The following is a 22,358-nucleotide window of genomic DNA, read 5'->3' as shown; positions in this document are numbered from 1 at the left end:
GGTTCTGGCTTATCTGTCTTTGGAAACTCGCCGTCATTACCCTACCAGGTGTCATTTTCAGGGCATCCAGCATCTGTGACTATGTTGTCGGGTCAAAGCCCATGGGAGCTAGACTCCTTCCCATTTTTCCCACATTTGGAGTTCCTTTGCTGTCTGGTCCTCCTATACCATTCCTGTTTCATGCCAGCATCCTTTGGAGGTGGTTTGGGACTTACTTCATAAGCATGCCATCGAATAAGGTGGTCCTTCTCTTCCTAAGTTTTCTTCTCCTCTGTTTATTGTTCCCCACAAGATAGGGATTGGCACCTGGTCATCGATGTATCATCTCTGCACCAATTCTTAGTCCTTTCCATGTTCCCCATGGAGTCATATTTTGCTCTTTCTTGCAATTTTCACATCATCTATCCCATGCATCCAGTTCGTATTTTCAGGCACATCCATTTGGACTTGCCTTGCCAACCTATGGGTTCTTTCAAGTAGTCCAGGCATTTGCCAGGGTCTTTCATTTCCATCATTATATGGACAACTGGCTACTTCTGGCTACCTCACATGAAGAATATGCCCTACTTACTCACTTTCGTCTTCAGGAAAATGCCAGAGTGGGTTGGCTTTTCAAGGTGGTTAAGTCTTTTCTTACACCCACAAAACGTTTGGTTCATCTCGGAATATTTTTCAACTTCATGACCAGTCAGGGCCCAACCTTCTTCTCTTCAGTTAAAGGCTGTGGATTGTCTCATATGCAACGTCTACTTCTCCAATTACACAAGAGGTTCTCTCTCTCTTTTTGGGACATGGGCTTCTATGGAAGCCCTCTTTCCTAATGGTTGTGCCCACGTTGGTCGTCTTCATTGAGTTTTGTTAGACTAATGGTGCTTTGTTTGGGATATCTTAGATGCCTCTCTCACCCTTCCCCTTCCTTCCAGACTGACCCTGCCTGGTGGTTGGATCAGGAAAACACTATTGTGGGTGTTCCTCTTTCCCCTCCTCATCCGGAATGTCACCTTTTTACAGATGCTTCTTTTTCAGGTTGGAGACATACTCTCAACACTCAGCAGGTTTTGGTTAGATTAGCTCTTTCCAGGTCCTTTCTCCATATCAATCTTGAACCTCCTTTCGGGGCTGTTTGATGGTGGTGCACTCTGAAAATTCTACAGTAGTCACCTACATCTCCAGGCTTGGGGACACTCGGTCAAGAGACCTTTATTTTCAAATGCTGCATCTCCTATATTTGGCTCACACACATCACATCACTTTATTGGCATGTCTTTTTCTGGGTGACCTGACTCTTCTCGTGGATCGGTTATTTTGCCCTGACAAGAATATACCTATGGAGTGTTTTTTGGATCCTCAAGGTTTTCGGGGGTTGTCCTAGATTTGAATGCTCTTTCTACTCATTTCAATAAATGGCTTCCCTGATTTTTGTCTCCTGTTCTTCATCCTTTGGCTGGTGCAGTAGATGCTCTCAGTCTGGATTGGACAGGTCGGTACATTAATCTCCTCCCATGTGTCTTTGCCGTAATTCAGTCCACTATGTTGGTGGCTCAAATGTGGTTTCCACTGCTGCACCAGCTTTTGGTGTCATCCCTCTTCCTTTATATCAGATGCTCCTACATCAGCCCCAATCAGGCATTCGTCATCTGTCCCTTCCCACACTCCATCTTAATGCATGGCTTTTGTCCAGTCCCTCACCAGAAGGGCCAGACTTTTGCATTGTGTGGCTTCCTTAACATCCCATCTTGTCTATCCATCCTCCATGGCAGTTTACCAACATCAGTGATACACATACCACTCTTGGTCTGTCTGACATGGTTATCATCCTTCCCATCCTAAGGTTCCTTACATCATGTCCATTTATGACTTGGCTCTCTGACAGAGGGCTCTCAGTTTCCTCTGTTGCAGGCTATTTGTCAGTTATTTCAGACATGTTTTAGGTTTCCAAATAGGCTCGTGTCTTCCAGTTGCCAGTCTTGTCCATTTTGTTTCATTCTTTCCCTATTTCCCATCCTTCTCATCATGCTTCACTCCCTGATTGGAATCTCAATGTGGTCCTGCATGCTTTCACTCATCCTCCTTTTGAATCTTTCATGTTTGTTATATCACATTTTCTTGCTCATATTGGCGTGTGAATGTCGTAGTTCAGTTGTGTTTACGATTAATGTCCGCCACATTTTTCTTTCATAGTTTCTAAGTTCTCCTTTTTCCAGATCCTTATTTTATGCCCAAAACTTTAGCTATTTGAAAGGGTAATTCCACATTTACACTCATTTCCCTTCCTGCCATATCCCACCTTTCTAACTGTTCCAATCCTGACCACCTCCTTTACAAAGTCAGGGCTCTCCGATGGCATATGACATGCACTCTTCCCTTTTCAGTTTATTTATTCTTTGGACTCCTAATCACTCCCATGACCTTTCACCCATTACCATTATGGATTGGATTCACCTGGCATGTTCCTCCATTTTCTCCTAATGGTTGTCATCTTTTTCATGTTTCTTCCCATCAAATCTGTCGCTTTACAATGTCCCTGATTGTGCATTCATTAACCCCTTTATCATCCAGGGTAGGTTTTTTTTCCATTATTGTAATTGGCATAAATGTACAGGTGGAGGTGGTGTCTAGCATGCATAAGTAGATGGGTGAAGGTGATAAAGGGCTAAGCATTCACTTGGTGAACATAAGAATATTTATTTTATGGCCAGACTCATTGTCAAAAGAATACAATAAAATGTATCAAATCACTTGGAAGGATTCAAATTGTATCCTATTCTGTAAGATAAACGATGAAATATCAATACTTGGCTATTAATGAGCAAAATAACAAGGCAGGAAAAACGTAAGAGATAAGCTGGTGACTGAAGGTCAGAACAGCAACACTAATGAGCCCATGGTGGGCAATCTTCCACTTAAGGTTGTTCTTGGAAAAGAAATGCCAATGGCCTCTAGTTAATATAAACTTTGTTGAACAAACAGTCCTTTGTGTAAAGCTCATGACCACTAATTGAGTCTTTATTAAGTTGCACCAACACACAATTGATCTAGACTGCATAGCAACAAAGTAGTATAAAAGCTGGGATAAAATCTTGTTAGTCAGTCTGGTCTGGGAGTCCTCTAAGAAGGTAACCAACCCTCCAGCAATAACCATGGAACAAGTCTAAGCTCATTTGTAAGTTGTGTTTGTTTGAACCTTAAAAAGTTAGAGAGTTTTAATAATTCGAAGTGTAAAAACTAAATTCTAACAGATTAATTATGACAAATAAAGTCAGTAACACTGTAATTATTATAATTGCTCTATGTTATGTTAGTATCTGAAGCCTCTTCCTCAGTTTCTTGTTAACATACAAATCTCTGAAAGCTGGGATCTGTATGTGAATGCCACTGACTGCATATCCTGGTATTTTCAAATAACTACAACATGTAACAGAGTAACTGTTCTTTGATAGTGTCCATTACAGCAGATAGCAGGTCTTACAGTGCAAGTTTAAGACTAAGTATACCTGGTCAGGCAACACTCAGTGGGATTCAAACATGCAAGAAAGGCCCCTGCAAAGAAAGAAAATGAATGAATGAAGTACTTACCAGTCACAACAGAGAAACAAAGGTGTGAAGGTATGCATAGTGATCCACATACCTGCACTGATGATGTCCCCCAAGGGAATATAAGCAGTTGTACAATTTTTTCATACAGTTAATTAATATCTCTCAGGTGCATTCAGCATAACTACTTCAAGCACATTTTTTCCAAAATTGCTTTTAGCATACAACAATGTTGACACTTGAAAAAAGCACTTCTTTTGTATATATTTTATTAACTTTAATTTTCTACCCTTTCTTGATGACTTCAGTACCAAAAGAGATGTCACACGATTTTTTGTGTTTATGGTTACAAAACCAATACAGCAACAATAACTCTGTTGACAATAACCAAAATCCATCCGAAGACAACAATAATAACCTTCCTTCTAATGAAAATCCTTTCATTCCATTCAAAAGACACAGTAGCACATGGACACCTAATCAAGGAAAATTTCTTGCTTTAGAGTATTTTATCAACAAATTTCAAGAAGAAATCAACAACCTAAATGTCTCTAATAAACACAACGTTTAATCACAATCTGACCATAAATGAGGAAAAAAACCAACAAAGAATTCAAAGATAGACATGACATTGTCATCAAACCCATGACAAAGGTGGTACTATAATCGTATGGAGCAAGGACCTGTATATAGCGAAGGCAGAATAACAGCTCTCTAATGATGAATACTATTTGAAACTACAAACAGATCATCTCAAAGAATACCAAAATACTGTAAAGGAGATAATAAACAATTTAATAGATGCAGAAGAACTCCCACTAGATGCATGAGACTTAATTATAGAAGAACCAAGAAAATCCTTGTTTTACATCCTACCTAAGATACACAAGCCTGAAAACCCTGAAAGACCTATAATTTCAACATGTAATTGACCTACAGAGTTAATCTCTAGTTTTTTCATGACACCTTTGATACATACTCTTCCAATCTATATCAAAGATACCCCAGAGGCTTTTCAAGTATTTAATGAAATATCCTTAACTACTCCTAACCCATCACTATTCACAATGGACATCAAACCCCTATATAATATCATACCACATGGAGAAGATCTTGAAGCTTTGGGGTACTACCTAAACCAGCGACAAATGCTAGAACCATCAACAAACACTCTTGTAAGACTAGCTGAACTAGTTTTGACATTGAATGCCTTTTCTTTCAATGATTCATATTACAAACAAATAAAGGGTGTAGCCATGAGTACCAAGATGGGATTCCCATTTGCAAATCTGTTTTTAGGCTACATAGAGCACATCTTTCAAACATATTATGGACCCATGCCTGTTTATACTGATGATACATTGATGACATCATTGGAATTTCAACTTCTAGCATAGGTGAACTACATAATTTTATCAATTTTGTTCAGAACTATCATCAAGCAAAGTTTGAAACCATTCAGTAAACCTCCTCGATATCACTCCAACCTTGACTACAGAGAATACTGTTTCAATGTCCATATATTATAAACCTGCTGACTCTCACTCTTTCCTTGATTATATCTCCAGCTTTCCTACATCCACTAAAAAAGCCATTCCAAAATCACAATTTCATCGCCTACATCATTTATTTCATTTTGACTAGAAAGCTGATGAAATGTCAGGTTTTTTTAGGATCAATAATCTTCTTCCAGTTATAATCAACTCAGCTCACAAAATCGCTACAAAGATCACTCACAAAAATGCACTATAACTGAAGACAAAAAGAATGATCATAAAAATCAAGTCCCTTTGATATTGACATATCATCCTGAAAACATACAGGTTTGTAAGATAATCAAAAACAATTCTTGGATACAAGTGATGTAATAAATTTGGCACTTGGATATACAGGTGAATAATTATTTATTAGTATATGTGGAGTTGGGTCCTAATACAGAAGTACTGGTGTTAATGAAACGGCAAGTGTTGCACTGTGAACGTGTACAGCAATGTGTACCACATTGAAGATGGGCGATTTCTTCTGGTGTCTTCAACCGTGCACTAACTAATAAATCTTTAGGTTTTTTCTGTGTCATTATGAAATGATAGGTTTATACTTAAATGTTTCTCCCAAGGTTTTGCCATTTTGAAGTTTATATTGTGGACAACTGTACACAGGAGAAACAGGTCAGATGTTGTCTGAACGAGCACGTGAGCACATCTGTAACATCCAGAATTATGCTCCTGATAAAACCTGTGGCTAAACATTTCAATAATAATGATTATAACATTAGCCACTTTAGAATCCTGGCCCTCTATCATTCATCAGCAGTTGAGAAAAGGAAACAACAGGATGAATATGAACTTATCTAACAGCTTGGTACCATTCACTCGAAGGGAATAAATGAAATATTCTTTTCTATACTCTGCCTATGTTGGTGTGTGTGCACGCATGTATAAACATGCGGGCTCATAAAGATGTTCATGCACAAGCTCATTTTTATCTTTTCCTTGCACACACACATATCCTTCACCTTTAATTAATTAATTAACCTTCATTTTCATATTAGCCATTTTTCATGACATAGTTGTTTTTCCATTTTTGTTTTAGATTTTTTCTTACCACACTGGTTTTTTAGCCAATTACTAGTGTTGTTCTGCTGCTGTCAAAGGAGAGGATCAAGATAGGTTTTTGTCCAGTTTTAGGAACTACTTATGAGTATTCTCTCATTTCTCCAAGGTCAGCCGCTATCTCCTAGTCATTTACAATGTCACGTATTTCACTCGTTTGCAATGTCTAGGTCTTCCTCAAGGCACTCTGTTTGGTGCCTTCTCTGAGAAAGTAAACTGGTTATTTTATAGTTGCCTTCTTTCTGTTAACTGTACACTGTATGATGTCCACTGCTGCTGCTAGCTTTTTGAGAACTTGGTTATATCTCCATTTATATCTACCTCTTGCCAAAGATTCTTTGCAGGCTGATAACACATGATCAAGAGTCTGTATGCCTCCATACAGACTACATTTTGAGTCATTTGAGTGCTTCCGTTTCACTAGATTTGCTTCTGTTGGCAACTGGTTGTAGATGAACCAGATAATAGAGCTCAGTTGCAGGGGTGACATATGTCATTCCATGATAGGGATCTTTGGCAGGAATCTTTCCATGTGCTCCATTGTTCTCTTTCCTAAACTGCTGTCTGAACTCACTTAGCATCTTCTTCTTGCCTGATCTCTCCTATCACCATGTCTCATCTCCTTTTTGTTAGAAGCCTTTGACCACCAAATCAGCTTTTTTTTTAAAATCCTAACCCCTTGCAGTCTCTCTAAGTAACACCTATCACCTCTTTCAACTTCAGAGCCTTTTCTGCCTGGTTAGCCACCTCTTGAACCTTCCACTTCCTTTCTATTTTCAGCTTTGGAAGGGCTGCTTTAACACAGGAGCTGTATGAGTTTTTGAGCATTTTTAGAAGTCTAGTCTTGACAATCTTGTACTTTTCCACCAGTGATTTCAATGGAAGTCTAAGCTTTGCTTCTATACAGTAGACAGCAACTGTGCTAAGACCTGGAGACAATCCTAGCCACTTCCTAGTGAAGTGGCTGATCTCTCTTTCTTTCCATGCTCTCTATTGCACTGAGGTTGATCTCATAGATAAGCAATGGTCAGAGGTGTTTGGGGATGAGCATGAACTGCACAATCCAAACCATGAATTTTCCCTGTAACTTTGTCCTATTGATTATCTTCCAACCCTTCTCTGGTTTCTTCCTGTATCTTAGGAGAGAGTTGTCTATCAGAAACACATTTTCAGTTAAGGAAAATGTTATCTTTTCAGTTTTCATCAATATTTTGAAAAACTATTCAGTGTTATTGATAATTAAACTAACTAATATAGTTTCAACTATCTATCAGTCACCTTTGATGGTATTTCTATAAACAGTCTTAAAGTATTTTTGACAGCCACTGTCATTATATCTGCCCATGTGTAACACATATAAGTGCTCAGTATGGGTAGGTATTAAGAGCTGTAAATGTGACAGTAGTCTTCTCTGAGTTTCACCCGACATGTTTTCTGGTTTACTAGAACATGAGAAGTATAAATTCAGCTTTCTGTTATCTGCTATACTGAGTGTTTGAACTAATTTTATTCTACTATTAGAATTCTACATTAAATACTAACTGTTGTTAATTATTTTGAATTATTATGTTAAAAACTAACATTTTGGCTCCAACCTAATGTATCATCTTTGATTGTATTCTATCATATATTAACTCATTAATTATATTTAATTTTGCATTTGAAACTTGCTCAATTTCTCCAAAGTTTGGTTTAATGATTCCATTATAATAGTCTGCTCACCTAATAAATGTATCATTTTTTTTTATAACTGTCTTTAGTCATCTACATTTTATTTAATTCCTTTAAATTATCTGTGATTGTAGTATCAAATAGCAATTTTAAAATATTTCCTCTGACATTAATTATTTCTCTTTTCTGTCTTTTTCTATCTGAAATACAAATACTATCTTTAATATTATTTAATTCTATCAAAAGATCGCCTACTTCTTCACAACATTTTCTAGTTAATTGTTTATTATCTTCTATTAACCCTGTTTGTTCCACTTTTAATGCTTGCATTATGGAAACTCTACTAGTGGTAAAGGCATGTTTATTTCATCATTAAAACTTGTATGGTCTGGTGGTTAAGGTGCCCAACTAGCAATCTGTAGGTTGCGGGTTTGAATCTCATCACTGAACATACTCACTCTTACAGCCATGGGAATATTATGATCTGACAATTAATCCCATTTTTCATTAGTAAAAAAAGTAGCCCAAGAGTTGACAATGGGTGGTGTTAACTAATTACCTTCCCACTAGTTTTATCACTTCAAAATTCAGGATAATTATCACAGATTACTTTGAATAGATTTATGCAAAATTCAATGAAACAAACTTAAAATTAACACTTGTTTCACAATTATGGGTTTTCTTAAAAGAGTTATTTTCTTTTTGTATTCAAGTTAATAAGTGATCATATTTCGAAAATGTTATATCTTTTACAAATACTATATCCGTTCTAGTTTCCACCAGAACAATACTTGCATTTTGTCCTGTTACAAGAGTCACCATATATATTATGGTAATTCTGTAAGTAAACTTATCACTAATTTATACTTTTTCAACCTTTCAAATGGGGATATATATAACAATACTTTGTCTTCTAGTTTAATTTAACAGACTTTTGCTTTTTCATATACCAGTTTCTCTCTACTTTTGGCACCTTTAGTCAAATGCTTATCTGTTATTTTAAAAGCTACCTTCATTCTCTGTAACATTTCTGCTTTATAACCCTTATATAATATATATAATTTCATTTTTCTTGGAGCTAATGTCTGCTGTATTTAAAACATATCTGCCAAGTAATAAGAAGAAAGCACATTGTTGAGTGGATTCCTTTGCTGTTCTTCTGTAAGCTCATCCATTGTGTCTTCAGATCTGATTTGTAATATTGTAACAACATATTTAACAAAGTTCTGTTGAACTTTACTACTAATTCTCTAGCAACTGGATGGTATGCAGTTGTCTGTATTTTCTTTAAACCTAGTAATTGAGTATTTCTTTTGTTAACTTTGAAATAACATTTATGTTTAATTGTGTGCAGTAAGAAAATTACAGGTTCTAGATTTACATTCTGGCTTGTCAACATCTACAGTATGTGTTTCTAGTTAATTTGACACTAAAAATCATATAAAGGTGGAAAGAAAACCTAAATTGAGAAGTTCATCACAGATGTTTCATATGGCAGAGAAATGAAGATTTAGAATTTATTTCAATATATCCTTTTGAAATTAAAAAATTAAAACTTAGATAATATAGAAATTTGAATTGTAATGTATTTTGACACCAAGCTTATTATCATACAATGAGCTTAAAGTGGTTTAATTCAATTTTGAATGTAATTCTGTAAAAAAAGGTAGTGACATGCACACTTTGATCCTCTTGTATGCATAGGATTATATGTGGACTGGCATTACATTGTAACACTTGATACATGATTCACAAAAGTTTCTGATATTCCTTCTCATCTTTTTCTCTAAAGAATCACTTACTTATTCTACTATTTGTTATCACAAATTCTAAATGTGCAGCAAATGGAGTGTCTTGATAAGTACTGATAACTTTGTTTCTCAAACTTTATGTTACTACGATCCAGCATAAACAGGTACAGTACAAACAAACAAAATGAACATACACAGTATTAAATAATCAGAATAAACATTCATAATATAAAGCAACTGGCATATGGACATGCACAGTACAAAAAACTGGCATGTACTTAGTTACTACTGTTCATAATACTCTTTCTCTTAATGAATTTACTGTTATATCATTCTTGTATATGCTAATATGATCTATATCCCAAACCACTTCATTGCCCTCTTCACTGGTTTTTTTTTCATGTACTTGATTTTGTTAATCACTTGCTTTGAATTATATATTGAGTCTTCTACTTTAATCCTGCTTCATGAATTTATATATTTTTTCCTGTTCTATGCATTACGTCAATCTCATAATCTTGTAATAGCAACAACCACATTGCTAGCCAAACAATGGATCTTTGAGTGTCATTAGCCACTGTAAGGGTGCATGATCTGTAATTATGGAGAATTCTGTTACGATACATACCTCCTCTCACAGTAGCTTTTCTCGATCTTCCACTGCCCTCTAGCACATTGAAAATAAATTTTCTTTCCTGATGCACCAGCCTTTATAAGCTCGAGTTGCTCCTTTAGTATGCAAAGAGCATGTGACACCTCTCCACTAATAGGAGCACAACACACCTCCTAGAGCAGCTGGCTCCCTTTGTACTACTTTACATGAACCTCACTTTCTCAGATGGCACAATACAAGTTGGACGGTTTCTTGCTTGCCTTCAGTTTTTGATAAAATTTTTTTGGACTTTGTTCCTTTTATATTATTATCAAATTTGCCTCAGTACTTCTTGCATTCTGATGTGTTACGAACTTTAATTACCATTTTCACACAAATTCTTGTGAATTATGAATTTGCAATTTACTGTGATTACTACCACGGCTCCTGAAGTTCATGTGGACACGAACTCCTGTTACCCAGGGCTCGGAATTGATGTTGTCTGCCGAGTGGGCAAGCCTTGGTTTATCGGGAGTTAGCTTCTTACATGTGGCCTGGGCCTTATAAATAAAGGGTGGATTTTCAAGTTTTTCCTTTTTCTCAAGTGGGCGTGCAAGGAGAACCTTGAAGGACCATATGATCCCTTGCTGACCATATGTTATGTCAATATACAGTAAGATCTACAGGAAACGTTTGTTATTTTAGAAAATGACTTTAACATTTAGATCTAGTGATATTATTTTATTTATTTTTCACAGGGTCTAGAGAAGTTTATATTTTTAGATTAATAATTTTTATGTGGATGAAATTTTATAACTATATAACAGGCCTACATTTTAATTAGGTTTTGGGAAATCAAGTATGATTTTTTAACTTGATTAATTTTTACTCAATATATATTCTGTTAAACAGATTCTATTTCCCATTTTCTGCCTTTTTTTTCCCCCTTTTGTTGTTGTAATTCAGCAGTTTTCCAAATCCATTTTTTAATTTATTATTGGTTTCGTACTTTAACGTTTATACCTTTTATCTTAAATCTATTGAAATTACTTCCTTGATTACTTGTAATCTTTTCCAAAAAATAATACTCTATTTGTTTTAAATTTGTTCTTGCCATTACACAAAAGCTGCCTTCCCTGTAATCCACCACTTGAATATTAGGGATAACTATGTGCAGATAATTCTTTGTGTGAAGATTCTGAAACAGAACACAGCATATTGTCAAAGAATAAGTTCTGAATCACAAAACTGACTAATAAAACACTTTCATTGTCTATGTATGTGTTTTTTAGTAGTACTAGTATATTTAGTCAGTGATCTTTAGTGAGGTATGTTACATTGCTGTATACCAAATATGTGTATATAAACTCTGGAAAGTTGTTATGGATGTATTATTTGTTCCTAAGACTGCTTCAAAGAGGCAATAAACCTGTTCTAACTAAGTATGAATAAGATGCTCCAGTTAAAGTAAATAAAACAGATTATATAGCTTTTACTTGATTTTGGTGTGTTTTTTTTCTATCTTTAAGCAAAACATGTTGTGAAAGAAGAAAATGATATAAAGAAAGCTATGGAGTTTTTACAAGAATGTGATCTAATCAAAATTGAAGATATTCTGCCTTTCTTCCCTGATTTTGTCACAATTGATCACTTTAAGGTATGTTGAAAAGAACTCATTTCAAAGTTTTTCATCAATGTCTTTATTGGAAGGTTATTCGTTATTGTGGTTATGTTATTTTGGAAGGATGGATTTGATTAAAAAAATTAGAAAGGGCTTAGGAGAAATAGGTAACTGACAATATTAAAACTGACAGTAAGGATTTTTAAGTATGTTAAGGGTAAGCAAAATGTTAAATTGGGGATTGTGCCTATTAATGGATGCTGGTGGCAAGGTTTTACATTTGGGGCTAAAATCAGTGAGCTTTTATGTGTTCTATTCTTTTTCCACAAGAGGAAATATTAGCATTATTCTTGACCTTAATCATTCTGAGAGAAATAGTGGTATTGATGCAAATCATATAGATATAATCCATTGATAGTGAAAAGAAAAGTTAAGAGCTTAAAAATAGATAAAGCACCTGGACCACACAGTATTTTTCCCATGATTTTAAAGGACGTCAGTAATCAGATATGAAAACTTTTCCCATTTCTGGTAGATCAATAATTAGTGGACAGATTATCTGGATTAGGAAAATTGCTTTTGTTAGTGCTATTTTTAAAGGGATGATATGAGTTGCCCTGGAATTTATAGACTAGATAGTCTTATTTCTATAGTGTAAAATATTCTAGGGAATATGATGAAAGAAGCTTTACAAAATCATGATAGTGAAATATAATATAATAAAATCGATATGCATTCACTAAAGGGAAATCTTCCTTTACTAGCTGTTCAGTTTCTTTAAGGAATTTGTGTTTTATCTGGATAATGGAGAGAGTGTATTTAGATTCTCAAAATCTTTTTGATAAGGTGCAAAGCAAAAGATTTGTCAACAAAAATTAATTTGATAGGGGATTAGGGAAAGACTAGTAAGTTGGATTATTGGATGGCTGGATGAATGAAAGTAAAAAGTTATTATTAATGAAGTCCATTCAAACTGTACCTTGTAACTAGTGGATTACCTCAGGGATCAGTTCTTGGGCTTTTGATTTTTCTTACCTACTTTAATGATATTGACAGGGGTTTAATTGCTTAAGTTTGTAAGTGATATCAAAATATTGGGGCATTTCTAGCTGTATTGAGTATGTTGAGACATAAAAAACATGAAGGGTTTATATAATGCTAAATAATTTATTGATAGGTGACCTATCAGACCTAAAAAAAAAGAATGTTAAAGATATGAAAGAGACACAATGAATCACAAAGACCATCACATGGTTTTAACAATACTATACGTTTTAGTGACGTTGTACAACAATACTTATAATAAAGAAGTGAATGTAATAACTGATGTTATAATAAAACTTTTGAACTATATAACAGTAGGATATAATAGATAAAATTAAGAATAATGTGATAAATTCTGTGAAAGTATAAAGTATATAACACTGATGAAATTAAAGAAAATAAAATCATTCATTTAATCCTTGAGGGTCCCCAATTTATGATTTAGTCTATTTTCAAGTGGATCTCTTTATACAGTATAAGATGATGCATATTTGAGTCCAACTATAGAGAAGTCATTGATGTTATGTTTTGAGCTACTGAAGTGGTGTCCAGAAGAATGATATTTATTCAAACTTCTAATGTGGCTAAAATGTTCTTGGATTCTATCACTTAGTTCATGGCCTGTTTGTCCAATATATAATTTTCTACGTTGTTTACATTGGGATATGCAAGTGAAAGACTGTCATATGTCAAAGGAGAATTTAAACCTATGTATTTGTGTATTATTGTTTGTCAAATTTTCTATATGTAGATGGGCTGGGATTCTTTACAGTAGATGTCTGTGACTTGTTGGCAATAAATTTCAACAATAAACGGATAGCACAGAATCCACTTGTTTTGAAATAATATATTCAAAACATGTCATACGTATGTACAAAAATTCATTATAGGTTATCACATTTGTATCCAGATCTTTAAATAATTGTCTCTTTTTTTCATCAAATTCCACACAGGCAGGTTCAATTAATTAAAACACCCTTTGACAAGACGAATTATTCATCTCTATCTCTGTTGTTACAATACAAGCTGTGTAACTCACTTCAAAATTACCACTATAACTGTTGGTTACCATAGTGATATCCAGAGCTTTAAATAATTGTCTCTTTTTTTCATCAAATTCCACACAGGCAGGTTCAATTAATTAAAACACCCTTTGAAAAGACGAATTATTCATCTCTATCTCTGTTGTTATAATACAAGCTGTGGAACTCACTTCAAAATCACCACTATAACTGTTGGTTACCATAGTGATATCCAGAGCTTTAAATAATTGTCTCCTTTTCATCACAGGTGGGTTCAATTACTTTAGAACACCCTTTGACAAGACAAATTATTATTTTTTTATCTCTGTTGCTGTGATACAAACTGTGAAACTCACTTCAAAAATCACCTATTACAGCTAAACTGACAGTCACACAGTCTACCTTCACTTATACTTTCACTAACTTAACTTTCTTAACTCACAATTGCATCCAGACCTTTAATTAATCGTCCCTTTTTTTTCTTTTCTTTTTTTTTTTGTCAAAAGTTCACACAGGCTGGTTCAATTACTTTAGTACCTAATTGGCAGGACAAATTATTCTTTTCTACTCTGTTTATCACCATACAGTCTGCAATGATAACAATTTAAGAGTCACCACTATACACTCTTTATGGCTAAACTTACAAACACACAAACTAGATCTATATGACTATATTTCCAACTTGGTTGGACACGTATTTATATCTTGCCCAAATGAGGCCTCGATCTTTCTTTAAACTATGAGATGTTATGATGCAACAATACTCACTTAAAGCAATGAGAAAAATTCTGAAGGTTTGAGTAACATGATGTCAATTCACAACAATTGAACTACTATACAAATGATTCATAAATAATTACGTAAGCAAACTTGCCTTAACTGTTGCGTCTAAAAATAATAAATTTAAGATTCATAAGACGAGAGGAATGAGATGTTTATTGTCTTTTGAAATAGATCATAAACGTAATATATGGGATTTAAAATTCACCATATACACACTTTTAGATATAAGAGCTTTGGAGTACTTTTTTTTGCTAAAAAGCTGAATTATTTTCTGTGTTTTAACATTGAAGTTATCATCCTCTTTGCATAACCTGTGAATTCTTGTGATCTGGTAGTTACGGTTTTATTCTCTGATGCTGCATGGATGAGAAAAATTGAAATGCAGGTAGGAAAGAGAATCAGTAGTTTTATAATGAACACTAGTAGTAATGATGTTATTCATAAGAGAAAGTTCAGTATCCAGAAACAGTAGTTTTTTTTGCGGGAGATTTTTTGTGTAAATTGGAGGATAGAATTAAAGGTAGCTACATAAATTAGGAATTTTGCAATTCTTCTCTACAAATAGAAGCTATACCAACAACATCGTTGTATCTGTAGTAAACAGTCAGTATATTGTAATTATACTGCTCAAAAATGTGTTTTTCAGCATAGCCAACAAACAGGCTTACAAATGATGGTCTTATTTTAGTCCCTTAGTGACACCACAAGTTTGTTTATAAATGTTGCCATTGAAAGAGAAAACAGTTATGGTTAACCCAAGTTCAGCAAGACGAAGAAGAGTGTGTGTCAGAAGATCTTGAGTTTCTCCGAAGAAGATTCAATAAAGACCATCCCTCTGGATGTCATTTTACTAGCTTGGAACATAACGTTGATCACTTCTCTATAGTGAGACTCAAATATGCACCATCTGATATTGTACAAAGAGAGAGACTTGAAAATAGACTAAATCGTAAACTGGGAACTCTCCATCCTCATAGATTAAATGGACACTTTTTTTTTCTTTCATTTTTATCAGTATTGCATTTTCCTATGATCATTAGATTTATCACATTGTTTTGAAATTTATCTATTATATCCTACTTTTATGTAGTTTTAAAGTTTTTATAATGTCACAATGTTGTTATATTCACTTCTTTATTATAGTTATATTTGTACAACATCACCAACCTGTATAGTATTGTTAATAAAAAAGTAATTTTAGCTGAAGTAAACAGATATGTCAATCATGGAAGTGGTTTTTCTGTAGCTAGTGGAGAAGTGTTCCATTTTTGTTTATTTTGTAAACAGTGAAAGTCTATTCGGGGTTTTCTTGATGTGAAAATGCTTATTGGGGAAGTTAAAACATTCTTGTTTGTACTTTCATATTTGGCTACTATATGACAATAGTTATTTGTAAATTTGTTCCATCTCATATTGAGGTGTTCCTTATTAATTGCATATTTATTGGTTAGCTTACCCAGGTTTCTACTGAAAATGTTGCTGAACTGACATGGCAGTATTCCTGAATTATGAAGATGAAACACACCTGATAGTTTGTTAAACATATGCTACCTTTTTTGATACATTTATGTTGGCATTTAGCATTGCTGCCAAGTAGTTAATGTAGGCACACACCTCTACTGGTAATTTTGATATGGATTTGCCATTATTCCTTAATCACAGAGAGGATCCACACTTAATCAATAAGGATGTGCCAAACCAAACAAATGGCACTGGCAGTAGAGCAGTGGAACAGATACATTAAATGGGCCTTATGAAGATTGGGTTAGAAAAACTGATGTTCTTTGACTGTTTTTGCAATATGTGTAACTACTTTACAAGTAATGGAAGCAGTGAAGAAAGGTACTTTGTAATTACTTTACTAAAGATGAATAGCCTGTGAAAATATTTAAATTAAATAATTAAATTAGAATAATTAAATTAAAATAATCAAACACTTACAGATGCCAAGCCAACCAGAGGGAGGATAAGCACAGCAGATTTAGTAGCAGACCTCAAGTTATTAACATGTGCATTTGTTACTGAAAATTTTTTGCTATTATTTCAGCAAGTTGCAGAGGACAAAAAAGAGCATAGTAAGCTTTACATGTCAAGGAAATATGGAACATACACAAACACGTGGGTTGGGAAAAGCTTTAGAAACAAAATATTCTGATATATTTATTAAATATTTATATTTCAAATGTAATATAAAATATTTTTCTGAAATTACTGTATACAGTGTTCATTTGTTTCTGTAGGTTGCATTATTGTATATTTTTTGTACTTATGTAATTATAGCAGTTTAAATAATAAAAATAAGGTTGTCTGGGCTACTAACAATAGGAAAAACCTGTGACTAAGTTATCTCCCTTTTTATTCTTGGCTGTTTTTCTGTGCTTCCATCCCTGGTCTGTATTAAAATTATGTACATCTTCTATAGGTATACTTTCAGATTTTTATAATTTCTACAATTTTGTATTCTACTCTGTGTTCAAAACAAGAATTCAGTTGCATCTAAGTTAATGTAAGAAAAACCCCTATAGAAATTAATTTTAATTGGCTTGTTCCTTTTCTCCTCTGATTTATAATATATTGCTGCTGTCAGTCTTCATTTTTGTTATTATATTCTACAGGATGCTATTTGTTCTTCACTTGATGAATATAATACACATATTGACAGCTTAAAAGATGAGATGGAAGAAGCTACACAAAGTGCTGGTGAAATTCGTACAGAAATTCAGACTTTCAGGAATAAGTAAGTGTAGTTGACTTCTGTTTATGATAGTGTTAGTTGAATTAACTATTTTTATTCGTTGCTCACCTTCTATTGTTTCAGTACCCTTACATTGTACAGTTAAATGCTAGTTAAGCTGTTGATCATTTATAAACAACAACTTGTATTGAAATTTACAAAACTTATCTGTTGGCTGTGATTTTACAACTTCTAGTATATAAAAAAATATAGTTTGTAAATACAGTTCTCATTTTAGATGTCTTACTAGTGTATGTTTTATATGCATTTAAGTGACCCTTTAATCAAAGTACACATGTCACAATCCTTTACAGAATTACATTCAAAAGTTAATTAGCCAATTTTTTATTAATGTTATGTTAATATCAAAAAGTAGTTTATAATTCAAATCTTTTGTATTATATATGTTTCAGTTTCTTACTTTCCAAAGGAAATATTTAAAACATTCTCAATATTCACTTCTTTGTGTCACCTGACATATTGCTGTTCTGAATTGTACTCTTTAGATTTTGTGTTTTTAATAATATGGCTTTCAGAGTATCCAACCAATTAAAAATGTAAACTGTACATAATTACACGTAGGAGTACAAAAAGTTCAACATACTACCTTCTTGATTTGATAAGATATTATTACATTTGTCACACCCACCAGAGAAACCTCTTTCATCTGTCCTGTCTTTCAAAACAGTTATACATATTATCTGTATCTGGCTATACCTGTTTATAATCAATAGAAAGAACAGATTCTCCTGTACATAAATCTTGTTACAGTTATTTCTTTATGGCAAGCATACATAGACAGTTGGACCTACATTCTCTGTTGGTGTTCAACTCCGAGCAGTTAACATAATGTTTTAACCTATTTATAGCTTAATTATAAAACTCATAAATTATAACAGTTTTAAGACATTCTTTTTCTAGTGAATCATATATTTTTCCTAAACATACCTCCTTCACACTGACAGCTATTACTCAACTGCCAGGGTTTCTTGCTTGCTTTAGTCTTTTATACCTCACTAATTGCCCTCGGCAATATTTGCCTCATGGCACTCTCCACCTACGTCAATGTGCCCTCTATCCTGGTCTGTATATATAAACACCTCATTTAGATAATGTTATCACTTTTTCTCGACACAGCATCACTAATTGGTTTCCTAGTACTATGATTGTTTATAGATACTTTGAATGTTCTCCATGTTACCTAGTTGATTTTCATTTTTAAAAAACGATATTTTTTTCACCCATTGGTGGGCCGATCTACAGGATGAATTCCCGGATTATTATTTCTGGTGCAAAGGCAAATCAGGTCTCTCCTATCCCACCTCTCATATCTAAAATTCACAATAGTGGAGGGGAGAGGGGGGAGTAACTCTCAGTTGAGACTGTCAGTGGTCTTATTCGTAGTGAGATGGAGACATGTTCGGTTTGGTGGTGTTCCTCCAGAGGTATCTGAGGCTGCAATTGAGGGCAATCCTCGACCTTCTGGAGAGAATTTATATTCACTTTTCCTGTGCCTTCTTTTAGTCTGTTGGCTTTTCAATCCCCCTGTGGGACAATGGTGAGTTTACGGAATTACAATACTGGAATCTGGGGTTCGATTCTCTATAGTGGACACAACAGATAACCCAACATTGCTTTGTTCTAACAAAACAAACTTACCTGACCAAATGTTGTTCCAATCAAGGGTAATCAACACAGTCTTTAAAAAACAAAATAGAGGTCACTTTGGGATAATCTGCATTTGATTTCTTATTGTCAGTTAGTTTGTCAAGTGTGTGATTTTTTGGGTCTTTCCTCAGTTGCTTTTTAATCTGCACCTTACTTGATGGCTGAAAGGTCTGTGAGCGAATATTGAGTTTTCTCTCCATCCACAGACAGTGTGGTTCAAGCTCGGAGGTTTACTTCTCGGTTACAGGATGGAACAGTTATGCCTTATCCAACACGGTTGGAGAGATGTTGTGACTTAGCCTACCACCACCAGGTGGAAGCATTTTCCGGCTCTCAAATAATACATCTGCTCCTTGAAGTTCGGGGGGTTCTAAGGCAGAGTTTGTAATTAACCTGAATAGATCAATGTCTCCTGATGGGACAGGGTAAGTTTACGGGCTTACAACTCTGAAATCCAATGTTTTGTTTTCGTTTCACTTCACTTTGTTGGAAGACAGTCAGGATCACCAACTTCATTGATGATGAGCTGAAACCATTGTTAGCAGCACATCGGTTCAATTGCCAGCTTCTACATTCATTCCTGTTCTCGTTGGCATCTCGAATTTCATTGGCTCCTACGGGGAGTCATAGTTCCACCCCTATTCATGTGTCCCGACTCCCAGCATCAGCCCCTCTGTACATTGGTACCCAGAATAGATTCTGTCTATATCTAAGGGTTCCACTGCTCAGTCAGATTGCCACCAGTGGCATCAGTGATTATTGTATGCCTTTAGGGTCTGTGAGGGCTCAGCTCTGAGAATTTCTGGATGTATGGTAACCTTAACCACGGATCAAAGAGCACTACAGGTCCTTGAGTCAGGATCAGTCATTCAGTTCACATCTTTTCCACTGTTATTCAACCTGTAGTATTTCTGTGTCATGAAGATCCTTGGGAATTGGAACTTAATTCCAGGGCTATCACAGTTTGGTTGGTCTAGAGGTAGTGAGAGAGTCGTGTTAGCTCTACTGAGGTTTTATTCCCATCGGTTGTTGGTCTTAAGAAGATAGGAGATTGGTGTCCATTCATCGACCTTTTTCATCTATATCAATGCCTAGATTCTCCAAGGTTCACAAGTTACTCATTCCTCAATCTGAGTTGACATTTTTACTGGGATTGTGAACGTCCAAGTTTGTTGTAGTCGGCTCCTACCTGCATATTGCCATGTTGGTGGCGTACCACCACTATTGGCGTTTTTTTGTGCACAAGGGTCAGGTGCTGCTGTTTCAGAGTTTTACCTTCTGACTAGCATCAGTTTCACATGGATTCTGCTAAATCGTACAAGTTTTTTTGTCATCACCTCCATTCCATAGACGACTGGTTTCTGCTGGCACCATCTCGTCAATTGTCAGAACATCACATCCTGATTCTACTTTCAAAAACAACCAAGGCAGGCTTCATTCTCAGGGCTGAGGTATCTATTCTTGCTCCAAGTTAATTTAATATGTCATCAGTCTTGGTATTTTTTCATTTTTCATGTCTCTCAGTCAGGCTCAGCTGACTCCCATCCAGCTCAGTCTTATAGAACAGGAAGCCTGACTCTTACTCACCTCTCATTCTCCCACTGCACAGATGGTTCTGTCTCTTCTGGGAATGTGAGCATCACTTGAATCCCTCATGATTGAGGGATCATAAACATTGATTCACTGGATTCCCCAGTTTCCTTAGTCGGGATCATTTTTGTTAAGTCGAGACACTACTAAGATATGGATCCTCTACCACCATCTTGTCCAAAGTTGCATCTCTTCACGAATGCCTTGTTTCAGGGATGGGGTGCATATACCAACAGTCAGGAATTCCAAGGTCTATGCATGGATGAAAGGCTTCCCTACACAATGTTTGGGAGTGAGAATGAGTGTTCATAATTCCAGACTCAGGCTGAGTAAAGCATACACGATCTCATCATTCCAAGCCTGAAGTGTTGCCTTTCAGACTTCTTGTTCGGGTTGAGGAGAAGGTTTGTCCATTTAAGTGTTGTTTACCTTTTCGTCATGATTCAGATGACTCAGAACACATCTCTCTATGGTTACAGGTTGGGATCCACTCATACGTATATACATACATAGATTGTGGTCTAATTGCTCTAGCCACCAACATGGGATATACAAACAATCCCCCTATAATTCTAACCCAGAGTAGTTGAATCTCAGGTATCTGGCTGGGACCTGGCCAATAGTGATGACGAATCATGTACATGAATTAAGTTCTGGGTGAAGAACATACATGTTCTTTATGTTGTGCAGTTCCTCCACTAGGGTGCCAATCTTCTATTGGCACACCCATGATCTATACAAACACTTTCTGTATGGATAATACCCTCATAGACTCCTCCACTTTATCAGTGTGAGATTCTAGCTATAAGTGTGATCAGAGGTATGTTTCGGAAGTTAACACTTCCTTAAATCGAAAATGTATTTCCAATAATACTTACCTCCTATTATACTCTCCCACCCTTCTTCCCCACTAAGAGCTGGTATTAGAGACTGTGATTGAGTAAGTATCAAAAAAGTGATAACATTACCTGAATGAGGTGCTTATACACAATACCATGATAGAGGGCACACTGATGTAGTTGGAGAGTAGAGGTAAATGTTATTGGAAATACATTTTTGATTTAACTCTCTCATCCTGGGTATCCATTACTGTGCATGACACAAGTTTCTATTATCTTACATTTCATTAATCTACTTTTGTTTATATTATACCAATTAGTATAGCATAAAATCTTAGCTAATAATCCATATTTTAATAGTATATAAGTTTTAAGTTCTTAATTTTATAAGGCAATATTTTAAAAAATCCTCAATTTCACCTAGTGTGACTCATATGACACATTTTCTCTAGGTATCTTCTCATCTCTATATTATCCCCCCCCCCCAAGAAACTACAAAATTAAACGTAAAATACTCACTATAAAACAATCTCAGATACACCATAATTTTTATAACTTTCAATTTTGTTTGGTTATTGAGCAATCAAATAGAAAATCAGAACCCTTCTACCACACCCACTTGTCACATTCTCTCTTTCAGGATTTGTTAATAGTTCTCTCTATGTTTAATTATATATTACCTATAACCAATAGAAAGTCAAGGTTTTCATCTATCAAATGTATTGTGTTTGTATAACGTTGTGTTCTGAACACAGAATAGTCAATTTCGATATTGTAACTTGAACTGCACATTCCCCAAGTGATTTACAACTTATGATGCCGCGAATAGTAGTTAGACACAGTTCAAAGGGCAATAAAATGTAATTATAAATAGATATATATGCTGTTACAAGTTTA

The 22,358-nt window shown here is 34.9% G+C and overlaps 1 protein-coding gene across 1 annotated transcript in view; it reads left to right on the top strand.

Annotated features, from left to right (window-relative positions):
• Positions 1 to 22,358, top strand: part of LOC106472724 (vacuolar protein sorting-associated protein 18 homolog) — a 52,520-nt gene that overhangs the window by 8,754 nt on the left and 21,408 nt on the right. The window contains exons 5-6 of the mRNA XM_022401265.1: positions 11,690 to 11,817; positions 17,246 to 17,367. Of these exons, the coding sequence (XP_022256973.1) occupies positions 11,690 to 11,817; positions 17,246 to 17,367 (250 nt within the window). The remainder of the gene's footprint in view (positions 1 to 11,689; positions 11,818 to 17,245; positions 17,368 to 22,358) is intronic.

This window comes from Limulus polyphemus, unplaced genomic scaffold, assembly GCF_000517525.1.
Source record: "Limulus polyphemus unplaced genomic scaffold, Limulus_polyphemus-2.1.2 Scaffold5552, whole genome shotgun sequence".
NCBI classification, from domain to species: Eukaryota; Metazoa; Arthropoda; class Merostomata; order Xiphosura; family Limulidae; genus Limulus; species Limulus polyphemus.
This window is presented reverse-complemented; position numbering and strand designations above follow the sequence as displayed.